Here is a 14,246-nt window from a genome sequence, read left to right on the forward strand (position 1 = left end):
ATGTTCAGAATGTGCGAGCACATGTGCGATGTGGATGTGAAATTGTGTGTGTAGAACATATTGATGGGTGTGTAGTTTGGTTCAGTAGTCTATTCGATTTGTTTTGCTTTTGGATGTAAGTAAACGTAAGGGTATTTTCTTTGATGAATAAACTTTGTCTTTGTTATTTTATCAAGGAAAGTCTATTCAGTAAGAATAACCCGTTTGCAACAAGTGTTTCAAAAATTAATAGAATTATGACGGATTATCTTGTGTTGGGTCACAAACTACATGATGTGAAGGCTTGATCTAGACGCCATCAAAATCTGCAGCGTCCATTAAAAAAATAAGACGAGTATAGTTCTTTTGACAATTTATGTTTAAACGACTCTCTGTGTACATCTACATGTACATGTATGTTGACATCGACATCATTTTGTCAGGAGCAATCGCCGCCATATTGGATTTTGATCATTTTCTTTCGAAAATAAAGTGAATTATATTAAAGTTATATCTTCTTTTCGCGGTCGTAATGTGTTACAATTCGCATGCTGCGTAAAATTGAATCGAGGCATATGGTGATATTTTTTCTCGTTTTACAGTTTGTGTGTGAATTTTTTAAAGACTATTTTGCGTACCAGAACAAATACATTTATATCATTACGCATGGTTACATTCGTTAGATTTTAAGCGCTTTTAAGAATGAATTAAAATTATTGTTAAGGTTTTTAGATCTATTTATGTTAAATGTCACGTTGAAAAAAATCAGACGGGATAAATAGAATACTAGGATTAGAGTTGAAAACAGAGAAGTTTATGTTGCTCGGCTCGAACACCGATAGCGCTCGCCAAGGCTCGCGCTCCCGGCGTTCTAAGCCTCGCGACATGAACTTCTCTGTATTCAACGCTAACCTAGTATTCTTTATGTATTTGTTAAGGTACTTTAAAAGTCATGCAATACAAATTAATGTTAAATAATATTGTTGGAGGTTTCTTAGATGCTTCATATCAAATTTGTAGGAATAATATTCACTATTTCGTGCGCACGTGAACAAAAACGAAATGCCCTTGTCCCCTCTATGCCGCCATGAATCGGTTTAAACCTACAATAAAACAATTGTAAACAAACAGTGTAAACATATTTAACCTCTTTGGAATCAATTGACAACCTTCCTAGAGAAACAACAATTAAATGTTAAACTATCACTCTTAGGCATCAGTTTGGGGGTAAATACCTTCAAAATACAAGAGGTTAATAACGTTGTGAATTACATAATTATATTAATGAAATATTATATATTCAGCATGAAATACAGAAAACAAGTACCTGCAATGAACTGTTTCATTAATTATTTAAAACTGAAGATTCAAATTGAAAAAGAAATTGCCCTAAACAATGATACACTTCATATATTTGAACATAAATGGAAAACCATTAAACTTTCATAAACAAGTCCAGTATGCTTTCTACCCACTTCATGCAACTCATCATTATTCAAAACTAATCTGTTGTGTTTCTTTTTTTAAAACACCTATCACAAAAAACTAAAGAAAAAAATACATATTAACTTTTTTTTCAATCAAAAGGAAACCACAAGGTTAAAAAAGTATAGATCTATATTAGCATATCTTGTGTAACATGTTTGAACATTATTGCTGCTACATAGTATCACTTTGTTTTATGCTCATATACATGTATACATTATATGTATTATATTGAATAAAACAAACAACAACAATAAAACAATATGAATAAATATCGTGCAAATTTGTATCAACTTTAATAATACACACAGTTAAGACACACTTACCGAGTATTGTTCATGAACAAATACAGTGGGAGTCATTACATTTTGAATCGACGCAGTCTAACAAAGTCATTTTCGAAATCGGTGAGCCTTTTATCATTTTAGGCGAATTCGTTAATGTTTTATTACAGACGTCATCGTTCAGTGGAGATCACATTCAATACAAAGTGTGCGGTGTTGCTCTATCGTGGGCACATGCAGCTACAAAATGGATCCACCAACGTGTGCGATTTTCCACGATGCGGAAAACATTCAAGTGTAAAAAATCACTCCAGCATCACATCCGTTTACACACCGATATTCCAAAAGTTTGTAGTCAGTGTGGGGTGTTGTTCTTTTAATGGCTAACAAGCAGGATGAGTTTCATCTAGGCAAGGCATCGAAGTAATCGTGTAAATTGTGTGCGAAGCCATGTCGGTCGATATACGTTCTTAAACAGCCTAAAAGCACATATTCTGATAATAAATATACACCTGTGAAATATGTTCGAAGTCGTACACGACCCCATACATTTTTCGAATGCACATATGCAGAATTCCGGACCATGAAAGAGGAAAGCATGCCAGTTCAACATGCGACAAAACGTTTAAGACAGACGGACTGACAGACATGTGCAAAATAGTATACCCCCTCTTCTTGGAAGGGTCGCATAAAAATAAGAATGCTAAAATCGCACTGATGAGTTCACCTGAATTCAATGCACACCGATAGTAATACACTAGACTTGATGACCGCAAATTGGATTACCTACATGGTCATAGTTTTTATAAATTAAAAACAGTTACATATTTACACATACATGCTTGTTGTGTTAATTATTTTTATTAGATTGTTTATGTCCTCAGAAGTACATATGCAGCCTGGATATTTATACAGAAAAGGCACAAACCTCCACGACCTGTTTGAGGAAGTCTTTGGTCATGATGCTCTGTTATAAATGTTCATTGTTTTGTGATAAATAGTGTGTATTTAACCCAATCCAAACAATCATCAAACTCATTTTTTCAAATAATATTACGCACTTTTGGATCCTTTTAAATCAACTTATGCGAATGATGGTTATTTAAATCTGTGAAAACAAAATAGGCAAAAAGTAAAGATTGAGATGATTATCTTAACCCTTTGCATGCTGGGTAATTTGTCTTCTGCTAAAATGTCGTCTGCAGAATTTCTAAAATTAGCATTTTCTTCGATTTTTTTTCAAAGAATACTATCAGAATAGCAAACAGTTTGGATCCAGATGAGACGCCACGTTCTGTGGCGTCTCATCTGGATCCAAACTGTTTGCAAAGGCCTTTAAAATTCAGCTCCAGCGCTTTAAGGGTCAATCATCCAAAATCGATTTTGACTTGCTCATAATATTGTTTAATATAAATTATGAATAATAGATCTACCATGTATATTTAACACTTCTCTTTAAAAAGTATTATTTGTAGTTACTTATTATTCTAATTAAGCAATATCATTTAAGAAAACCTATCTTTGTCCAAAACACAAAGCTGACAGAAATCAAAAGGCATTTCCATAATAAAATTGTTAAAGCACGAACATAATATCCAGAATACAATGTGTTCTTTACTCCGCATTTACTTGCTTCATGGTAATGTTCCTCAATGTAAACCAATAAATATGTACGTATACGTCGCTATTTAAAATGTGTATGTCATTTGTTGGCTGCTATTTTTTTCGAAAATTAAAAGGCGACCATGCCTCAGTAAACTATATATTATGCATAAAACAATCAAATAATTTTTAACAGTTATGTTCACAAAAGTTATTGGAAATTGCAAAAAAGATGCTAGACTGTAATTACATGTTCCTATTATTAAAATTGCAATTATTTATTTCCAGAAATCCTGAAAAACTAGTCATTCATAAACCAAGAACCATTTTCGCATGTTTGGTAGAGGACCATCCATGTAACAAAGCGTGAAGTGTAAAGTTTCATCAACATTAACCCATTAATGCCAAGTGGACTCTCCCATCCTTCTAAATTGGACCACTTTATTTCCAAAATTAGGGATGTCTATTAAATTTATTTCTATATTTAGAATATTTCTTACAGAAATTCCTTTAAGCAAACAGGGCAGACCCTGATGAGACGCCACATCATGTGGCGTCTCATCTGGGTCTGCGCTGTTTGCCAAGGCCTTTTTTTAAAGACGCTACGCATAAATGGATTAACCAATACATTTTTAAAATATCATATTAATTCTAGATGTTCACTCAATCAAATGAAAAGTCACTGTACTGTTCCAGTACTTCCATACTGTTCCACAAAAAAACAGTTTAGTTTACAGATTAGTTTCATTGGATTTTCATAATTTAAATTTTAATTTACATTATGAAAAATACCTATAAAGACAATATATGTTGCCAATACAACTAAAACAATTTTTTTGCATTCTCAGTCAGTATTTTTCGTAATCATGGGAATGCCTTGGTTTCTTTCTCCGCACTAGGTCTGGGTTATACACAGAGTTATATCCCCGGTCTCGCTCATTCATGGGCTCATTGGCTTCCTTGACTTTTGAACTTTCACCTGAGAAAAGTTCGCGCACCCGTTGTCTCTCTTCTTGTTCTCGTTTTAATCTTTCTGCACGCAGCTGTTCAATAGATTTTGAGGCAGATGGTTTTGCAACTTTTTTGTCATGACTGTTCTTTTCCTTGTGTTTGCTTTTAAGCTTGTGTGAACTTTTCTGCAGTAAACAAATCAACAATCCAGAATAATAAGATAAGAATTTCTTTACATAAACATAACAAAAAGTATGAAATTACGAGTACAAGATTTGATTTGAAAAAAGATACATTTCTCACCTTGGTACATGATTTTAGTTGTTTTAATTATTTTTCATCTGAATACATCATAACAGCTCATCAGAGTTATTCTAAAATGTACCTCTTGTAATAAATTTGCCAATTTAGAGAAACATAACAAATAAACTGATTCCAACTGTTTGTTAGATCAGTATTATTATATTGGGATATTTTATATTTAGACTCACAGTGATAACCTAAGCATATATTTTAAATCTAAGACAAAGGTTGAAAGTTAAGTGGAGCATGCGCTTAACATTTCTATTGACTCTTGTGAATAGTTGTTTTTATACAAAAGAGCCTGAAAGGCGTGAAGTCTCTCACCTGAGATACAAAGACAAGGACCTGTTCTTAGCAGTCCAATCATTAGGACACATGCTCAGACCAAGATTCATGATGAGTGAACATTAAATGTAAGCTTTAGAGTGCTAACAAGGTTTTACTACAGCCATATAAGGATAACTTCCCTGCCCCCCGGCAGCCATGTTTTTAAACAGACAGATACTATTTTCAAACTTATCCAAGATATCATTAAAACAAGTGTTCTGACCAAGTTTCATGATGGTTGGATAATAAATGTGACTTTTGGAGTGTTAACACGTTTTTACTATAGCCTAAAAAGGAAATATGCCCCACCCCCTGGCGGCCATGTTTTTTAACCAATCTGATCCATTTTCGAACTTGTCCGATATATCATTGGGAAAAATCTTTTGATTAAGTTTCATGAAGATTGGACAATATATGTGGAGTTTTAACAAGGTTTTACTAAAGCCATACAGGTATAAGGAAAAATGGCTGTCCCCATGGTGGCCATGTTTTTCAACCAATGGAAACCATTTGCAAACTCGTGCAAGATGTCATTAGCACAAATTTGTTGGCCAAATTTTGTGAAATCGGACAATAAATATGGCCTCTGAGTGTTAACAAGGCAAATGTTGATGACGCATGAGGGACAAAAGGAGATCACTTAAGCACATCATGAGCACATTGTGCTGAAGTGAACTAAAAATGGCATAACAATCATCAAAATATTAAGCCATTACTAATACCCTGTCTTTTTCTTTTTCGGAATGCTTATGCTTTGTAGAAAGATACGAGGACATCTGATGAAGTGGGTCCAAACTGTTCTTCAACTTTCGATCCTTTGCATCGCTGGAAAAGAATAGTGCTCACAAATAATCGCTCAATAACACTCACTGCAATAACAAACAAGAGGGCCCTTGAAGGAACTAGACCATTCTGAGAAAGCTTGTGTTGATTCATGAATGTTGGATAAAAAACATGACTTCCAGAGTATTTACATGTATTTTTATTTAACCTAGTGACCTAGTTGTTGAGCTCACATGACCCTGTTTGAATCTCAGCCATGATGGACAAATGTTCTTAACCAAGTTTCATAAGGATTGGCCAATCAATTAGGCTACTATAGCTTCAACAAGTTTTCAATTAGGGTAAACCGTATAAGGAAAACTACCCCGCCATTAAATTGCTATATTTTTCAAGAAACCTAAAGAATTTTGGAACTCGACCACAAAGTCATTAGGACACATATTCCGACGAAGTTGAAAAAAGATTGGACTACACATGTGACTTCTAGAGTGTAAACAAGATTTCGCTAAAGCCATATACAGAAAAACATCCTCCTTGTGGCCATGTTTTTTGACGAACCATAACCATTTATAAACACAGCCCAGATAAAATTTAAACAAATGTTTTTGCTAAGTTTCATGAAAAGTGTGAAACTGTGACTTCTAGAGTGTTTACAAGGATCATCTATAGCCATATAAGAAAAAAATTCCCGACCCACTTGCAGTTTTGATTTTCGACAGACCAGAACCTTTTGTTCTGATCCAAGATTTCATTAGGACACATGTTCTGACCAAGTTTCTGACGAAGATTGGACTAAAAATGTGACTTCTATAGTACTAACAATGTTTTACAATAGCCATACAAGGAAAAATGCCCCCCCCCCCCCCTCCCCATTGGCAACCATTATTTTCAAAAGATCAGACTCATTTTTGAAATGATCTAAAATATTGTTTGAACAAGAGTTCCGCGGTCGGAGATGACCGCATTGAAGCCGGATTTTTGATTTAAATGACAGGAAAGTACCTTTCGTGTTTTTGTCAATGCAATACTTAAATTACTGAAATATTGTTCAAAGGTCAAAATGAAATGTAAGTACTTTTCAAGGCATGAGCAAAGTTTGAGATTCTAGGTCCAAGCATACCAAAGTTACAACAATTTTAACATTTTAACATTTAAGTTCACAGTGACCTTGACCTTCAAATGAATGACATTGAAATGAATGACCTTGAAATGACCAGTGGTCATCTAAGTGTGCTTGCAAACCTTTACGTCAAGTTTGAGATTCTAGGTCCAAGCATACCAAAGTTATAACAATTTTAACATTTTAACATTGAAGGTCACAGTGACCTTGACCTTCAAATGAATGACATTGAAATGACCAGTGGTCATCTTCTAGTACTGGCCAATCTTTATTTCAAGTTTGAAGACTCTAGGTACAAGCATACCAAAGTTATAACATGAAATAAGAACTTTAACATTTTTACATTCAAGGTCACAGTGACCTTGACCTTCAAATGAATGACCTTGAAATGTCCAGTGGTTACTTACTAGTTCTGGCCAACCTTCATGTCATGTTTCAAGACTCTAGGTCCAAGCATACCAAAGTTATAACAACTTTAACATTTTTACATTCAAGGTCACAGTGACCTTGACCTTCAAATGAATGACCTTGAAATGTCCAGTGGTTACTTACTAGTTCTGGCCAACCTTCATGTCAAGTTTCAAGACTCTAGGTCCAAGCATACCAAAGTTATAACAACTTTAACATTTTTATATTGAAGGTCACAGTGACCTTCACCTTCAAATGAATGACCTTGAAATGACCAGTGGTCATCTGTTAATCCTGGCCAACCTTCATGTCAAGTTTGAAGACTCTAGGTCCAAGCATACCAAAGTTATACCATGAAATAAGAACTTTAACATTTTTACATTCAAGGTCACAGTGACCTTGACCTTCAAATGAATGACCTTGAAATGACCAGTGGTTACTAACTAGTTATGGCCAACCTTCATGTCAAGTTTCAAGACTCTAGGCCCAAGCATACCAAAGTTATAAGAACTTTAACATTTTTTATATTGAAGGTCACAGTGACCTTGACCTTCAAATGAATGACCTTGAAATGACCAGTGGTCATCTGTTAATCCTGGCCAACCTTCATGTCAAGTTTGAAGACTCTAGGTCCAAGCATACCAAAGTTATACCATGAAATAAGAACTTTAACATTTTCGAGCACGCCGCCACCCCGCCCGCCCGCCCCCCCGACAACATCAATCTATAAGCCGAGATTTTTTCGAAAAAAATCCGGCTAATAAAATTGTAATGGTCTGAATAAGTTTTATGAAGATTGGACAATAAATGTGACTTCTAGAGTGTTAACAAGATTTAACTATAGCCATATTTGGAAAACTTCCCTGCCCTCCTTGCGGCCAAGTTTTTCAATCAACCCAAACCAGTTTTGAACTCATAAAAGATATGATAAGGACAAATTTTCTGACCAGGTTTGATGGAGATTTGACTATCATGCGACTTTAAGAGTGTTAACAAGGTTTTAATATAGCCAAATTAGGAAAAAAAAATTGGGGGGGAGGGGGGTTATGGGGGGGGGAGGGGGCTATAGTGTGAGGGTGTGGTCATTTATAAGATGATCTTTTAAGTTTAAAAGAAAAATGAAAAACAAAAATTGGTTGGTTTTTTTTTTTGGGGGGGGGGGGGGATTTGGGCCAGGGGGGAGGGGGGGGGGGGGCATGGGGGATGGTTTGGGTGGAGTCTATAGTAGTATGTCATGTAAGAGTTGTTTTGTCAAAGTATCAATCTTATCTGAAAATAAATAACAAAGTAATGGCAATTTTTGCAAAATTTAATTCTTTGACCTTGAGAGTCAAGGTCATTCAAAGGTCAAGGTCAAATTAAACTTGCCAGGTACAGTACCCTCATGATAGTATGAAGGTATTTGAAGTTTGAAAGCAATAGCCTTGATACTTTAGAAGTAAAGTGGATGTAAACACAAAATGTAACCATATATTCAAAGTTACTAAGTCAAAAAAGGGCCATAATTCCGTCAAAATGACAACCAGATTTATGCAACTTGTTCCGTACAGTCCCCTTATGATGGTTTGTGAGTGTTCCAAGTCTGAAAGCAACAGCTATGATACTTTAGGAGTAAAGCAGCCGAAAACACAAAACTTAACAAACTTTTAAATTTTCTAAGAATAAAGGGAACATTATTCTGTCAAAATGCCAGTCAGAGTTACATAACTTTGCCTGCACAGTCCCCTTATGATAGTAAGTAAGTGTCGCAAGTATGAAAGCAATAGCTTTGATACTTTAGGAATAAAGTGGATCTAAACACATAACTTAACCAAATTTTCAATTGTCTAAGTATAAAAAGGGCACATAATTCAGTCAAAATGCATGCCAGAGTTATCTAACTTTGCCTGCCCAGTCCCCTCATGATAGTAAGTAAGTGTACCAAGTTTGAATGCAATAGCTTTGATGCTTTATGAGAAAAGTGGACCTAAACACAAAACTTAACCAAATTTTCAATTTTCTAAGTATAAAAAGGGCACATAATTCTGTCAAAATGCAGGCCAGAGTTATCTAACTTTGTCTGCCCAGTCCCCTCATGATAGTAAGTAAGTGTACCAAGTTTGAATGCAAAAGCTTTGATACTTTATGAGAAAAGTGGACCTAAACACAAAACTTAACGGGACGCCGACGCCAAGGTGATGACAATAGTTCTTTTTTTTTTCAAAAAATAGATGAGCTAAAAAAAACGTACAATTTGTGAACTTGCCAAGATATTATTGGGGCACATGTTCTGATCAAGTTTCATGAAGTTCAGACAATAATATCTGATGGGCTACGGAAAATAAGTAAGTGCCTTGAAGATTCAACTAAAATGCGTCCTATCTAGTTCACATCCTTTTTACTTCAATGCTGTTTTATCTGTTTTAAACAAATGCAACCCATTTTGAATTTGTCTGCAGTATCCTTGAGATAAATCTTCAGAGCAAGCTCAATAAACTTATTTCCTTACGTAAACCCAGTGGCGTACCCTTGTAATTGAAACCATCAGACAAAGAAACAGTTCTGACAAGGTGTATTATGTCTAACCTGTAAGAGTGGCCAGATATTACATGCATCATGCTAACTTTACATTGAAAACATTTGTTACAATGTATTTTAAAGTTGCATAATGAATGACAAGCTCTATCACGTCCAAATTTGAGCTCTCACTCTTAGGTGTGACCTTCCTCATTGAGTTGGCAAGACAAATGCAAAAACACATATCGCAATTTCCTTATGTTGAGCATTTGTTGTGAGTTTCTTTAAAGTGCAGCTTTTAAAAAACAGCCCCTAAAATACCAGTTCACATTATAAATAATATGTTATGGAGTTTGAAACTTCTAAAGCTACACATATATATATACATATATAAAAAAATTTAAAGCTGGGAACTTGACCAAGATCTAACTTTATCCAATTCAAAGCTTTTAACCTCATACCAGTGTCTACATGACATCTAGTGATAAGAGTTTTTCCTCTCAAATGGTACATGAATTTCCAAAAAACAATAAGCCCTTAAAGGGGCATAATTCAGTTTAAAAAGAGGTCAGTTTTATTGACCTTGGTTTGTGGGCGCACATGATGAACCCAACACATGTAATAAGTATCAATTGAATATCTGTAGAAATAGTGATATAGAGGTAACAGGTAACTGTCTGATAGTTTTGTAATATATCAAGCGAGGCTTAGAATAAAATTGTTATTTTATTCGTGCCGAACCTTATATATTACAAAAAGATCAGGCAGTAATCTGAGTTTCTGTTTATCATACCTCTACGTCCAACATTTTATAAGAACTTGTGAAAAACAAGAGGGCCTGAAAGGTCCAAAGTCGCTCACCTGAGATTCAAAGGAACTGACCTGTTCTGTGCAGCCCAAGATGTCATTAGAACAAAATGTTCTTACCAACTTTCATGACTAGTGAACACCTTGGCAGCCATGTTTTTGAACAGACCAAAACCACATCCAAGATATCATTAAAACAAATATTCTGACAAAGTTTCATGAATATTCATGAAGCCATATAAGGAAAAATGCCCCGCCCCCTGGTGACCATGTTTTTCAAGAAACTGGAACCATTTTCAAACTCATCCAAGATATCATTGGGACAAATCTTCTGACAAAGTTTCATGATGATTGGACAATAAATATGGCTTCTAGAGTGTTAACAAGGTTTTACTATAGCTATATAAGGAAAAATGCCACGCCCCAATTGGCCGCCATGTTTTTCCACTAACCGGAATCATTTTCGAACTCATCCAAGATATCATTGGTACAAATCTTGTGACCAAGTTTCACTAGAGTTCATCTAGATACAACTTTTAACCAAGTTTGATGAAGCTCGGATGAAAACTACTTGAATTTGAGAGGGGACACCATGCTCAATGTTTAAAACGCACAAAAGTGACCACGTGACCTAGTTTTTGACCCAGCATGACCCATATTCGAAATTGACCTAGACATCATCTAGATACAACATCAGACCAAGTTTGGGGAAGATTGGATGAAAACAACTTAAATTAGAGAGCGGACACTTGATACGGACCGACAGACCGCCCTTATTTTGCCTCTTTTTCAAATTGTTACCTGACTATTGGAGTGGGTCATCAATGAATTTCCAAATATTCGTCACTTTTTTTACAACTTATGAGTGAATAGACTGAGTTCACCTTGCTTACAAAGTTTGAGAACTTGTGTAAGTCAATTTCATAAAGATTGGTCAATAAATGTGGTCTCTGGAGTGTTTACAAGCTTTTTCTTGAAATTTGAAAACAGACAAGGAAAAGGCAATCACAAAAGCTCAATGAGCTAAACAAGAGGGCCAACGGTTTAAAGCAATGACCTGAGACCCTCAATTGTTTTGTAACACTATAATCATGAAAGGAAATCATTAGAAGATATATCTGAGATATAATTGAAACAGTTCTAAAATATGAATGTTTTGACAAAGGTTTGTAAAGATTGGGTTATAAATGTGGCCTTTAGGTTGTTCACAAGTTCAATGATGATGGTGATTATGCATAAATAACCATGACAACATACAAAAGAAAAAAAGGTGATAACATAATCTCATAATAACTCATAACAAGTATGTTATGGTCAGGTGTACACTGATTCCCTCACTATATGTCAATAGACACACACAAAAGTGTTGTGTGAGAGACTTATAATGTGAACATTTAACGTTGCATATAATTATGCACATGTTCTTGAAAAAACTTGTTTTGGTCTCTTATTTTATATATATATTAGGGCCAACAATTTTTTCAAGTACCTGTGTAATTATGCACCTTTGAAACTAATGTTAAACCTAAAGCCTATTCACCATTTGAACATTGATCTTATAGAGTCCTATAGTTGGCTCATCCATCATGTTGTCTTGATATGATGATAAAGTTTGCCAATAATTTTAGAATCCTATCATGCACGATAATGAAATAGATCTGACAGTCATACAAACATTTACCATCAGTATACGTATATAAAGGCTATGAACAAACTTCAAGATTTTATTGTGACCTTGACCTTAAAGTGAGAAACATGGCTGTTGCACGAAACACTTTGTTTTGGTATCTTGACAATTTCAGCAAATTTACTTTAAAAACTTATCATGCATGACGAAGGTATTAGCCTACTAGAATATGTAATTTCAGTTGATACATATGAGAAATATGAAAAAGCTTCAAGGTCGAATGTGAACTTGACCTTTAGTTCAGTTAAATATTCTTACTAAGATGATCATATGTTCTAATTTATTTTAACATCTCACAATACACTACAATTAATGGACACGAGCATAAACTCTCTCTATGTCCACACAAGGAAATATGCACAAACATAAAAACGCCAACTTTTACCTTGACCTTAAAGCAAGTAACATGGTTGTTGAAAGCGACATGTCATATTGATGCGATAATTTTTTTATCAGAAAATCAAATTATGCAGAAAAAAGTTGTGGGTCTGACTATGAAAATTGATCTGGATATATCCATAAAAGGAATATACATGTATACAAACCTTGTGTTCACACTTAGCATGACCATGAAGCCAGTGGCACAGTTGTTGCACAGATACATACATATGCACATATATATTTATGCTTCCATGCACATCCTGACAAGGATAACACTATAATCCCTTTGCGATTGTCATGGAAGAGGCATGAGCATGCACTAACAAGAGATGTGTTTGTCAGAAACACAATTCCCCTACTGCGCCGCTTTGATTAAATTTTTTTTATATCCCTTTAAAAAATATTACTTCCCTTGTAAAAATGATCTGTACCTGCCAAATGATAAATAGATATTATCTCCCTTTAAGGCTTGTTTGTTCCCTTGGATTAGTTTTTTTGAACCTTTGACCTTGAAGAATGACTTTGACCTTTCACCACTCAAAATGTGCAGCTCCATTAGATGCACGTGCATGCCAAATATCAAGTTGCTATCTTCAATATTGCAAAAGTTATGGCCAATGTTAAGGTTTTCGGACGGACGGACAGACAGTTCAATTGCTATATGCCACCCTACCAGGGCATAAAAAACACTCTGAACAAGTTCACACTGTGATAAATATGTTGCCAATCTGCAAAAGAGCGGCCCAGGATAAATCTTCAATGATATCTCTTAAAGTGGGGAAATAAAAACAAAGCATATGATTTGGTCACTTACAATTTTTCTTCTGCATTCAGTTCTTTCCTTTTTGATAAATACCAAGGTCTATCTTCTGCAACAACAATAAACAACAAACATAGGATATGCACTTTCACCAATTTCAACCAAAGGAGTATGATTTGAACACATTTTGTAAAGACCACAAGGGTATAATTCACAATTTTGAGAAACGCAGTCTGGTCAAATGGGCATTTTTCAACCGACAAATGGTCTTAATAGCGATTTTTTTTCATCAAATAATGATATATTGACACATTCAACTTTTAATGTGTCTTTATAAAAATTAAAAGCTGTCACCATAGGATGACTTATGCCCCCTATAAACGTTTGATAGAAGTTATGAGCTTTTTTCAAAACCTAAACGCAGATTTCGAAACCTAAACGCGGACCCTAAGTTCAAGGTCAAGATCACAGGGGTCAAAATTTGTGTGCGTATGGAAAGACCTTGTCCTTATACACATGCATACCAAATATGAAGGTTATATCTCAAGGGACATAGAAGTAATGAGCATTTTTCAAAACCTAAACACAGATTTTGAAACCTAAACGCAGACCCTAACTTCAAGGTCAAGGTCACAGGGGTCAAAATTGGTGTGCGTATGGAAAGGCCTTGTCCACATACACATGCATACCAAATATAAAGGTTATATCTCAAGGGACATAGAAGTTATGAGCATTTTTCGAAACCTAAATGCAGATTTCAAAACCTAAACGCACACCCTAAGTTCAAGGTCAAGATCACAGGGGTAAATTTTTGTGTGCGTATGGAAAGACCTTGTCCATATACACATGCATACCAAATATGAAGGTGTTTTT

The 14,246-nt window shown here is 35.0% G+C and overlaps 1 protein-coding gene across 1 annotated transcript in view; it reads right to left on the reverse strand.

Annotated features, from left to right (window-relative positions):
* Positions 1 to 3,496: 3,496 nt before the first annotated feature.
* The window catches only part of LOC127833614 (leukocyte receptor cluster member 1 homolog), a 30,489-nt gene continuing 19,739 nt past the window's right edge, over positions 3,497 to 14,246 (reverse strand). Inside the window, exons 6-8 of the mRNA XM_052358979.1 lie at positions 13,428 to 13,482; positions 5,654 to 5,756; positions 3,497 to 4,486 (exon numbers count right to left, since the gene is read on the reverse strand). Of these exons, the coding sequence (XP_052214939.1) occupies positions 4,199 to 4,486; positions 5,654 to 5,756; positions 13,428 to 13,482 (446 nt within the window). The 3' untranslated portion in view covers positions 3,497 to 4,198. The remainder of the gene's footprint in view (positions 4,487 to 5,653; positions 5,757 to 13,427; positions 13,483 to 14,246) is intronic.

This window comes from Dreissena polymorpha, chromosome 1, assembly GCF_020536995.1.
Source record: "Dreissena polymorpha isolate Duluth1 chromosome 1, UMN_Dpol_1.0, whole genome shotgun sequence".
Taxonomy (NCBI): domain Eukaryota; kingdom Metazoa; phylum Mollusca; class Bivalvia; order Myida; family Dreissenidae; genus Dreissena; species Dreissena polymorpha.